Here is a 302-nt window from a genome sequence, read left to right as displayed (position 1 = left end):
GGACACTCCCCGCCCCCGCCCCGGCTCCGGCGTCTCGGGACATCGCTGCCATGGCCAAGGAGCTGCGGAGGGCCTTCCTGGAGCTGCTGCAGCGGCCAGGGAACGCGCGCTGCGCCGACTGCGGCGCCCCGGGTAGGTGCGGACCGCGTGGGTGCGGGGCCAGGGGGGATGCGGCCCTGGATAAGTGCGGGCCTTGGTGGGTGCGCCCCCGCTGGGTGCGGACCGCGTGGGTGCGGACCGGTGGGTGCCCGGCCAAGGTGGATGAGGCCTGGGGTGGGTGCGGGGCCCGGTGGGTGCGCCCC

At 77.5% G+C, this 302-nt stretch overlaps 1 protein-coding gene across 1 annotated transcript in view; it reads left to right on the top strand.

Annotated features, from left to right (window-relative positions):
* The first annotated feature begins 6 nt into the window (after positions 1-6).
* The window catches only part of ADAP1 (ArfGAP with dual PH domains 1), a 45,001-nt gene continuing 44,705 nt past the window's right edge, over positions 7-302 (top strand). The window contains exon 1 of the mRNA XM_006915876.3: positions 7-132. Within this exon, the coding sequence (XP_006915938.1) occupies positions 51-132 (82 nt within the window). The 5' untranslated portion in view covers positions 7-50. The remainder of the gene's footprint in view (positions 133-302) is intronic.

The sequence above is a fragment of the Pteropus alecto genome, unplaced genomic scaffold (assembly GCF_000325575.1).
Source record: "Pteropus alecto unplaced genomic scaffold, ASM32557v1 scaffold56, whole genome shotgun sequence".
NCBI lineage: Eukaryota > Metazoa > Chordata > Mammalia > Chiroptera > Pteropodidae > Pteropus > Pteropus alecto.
Note: the sequence above shows the minus strand (reverse complement) of the source record. Positions and strands in the feature narration are given on the sequence as shown.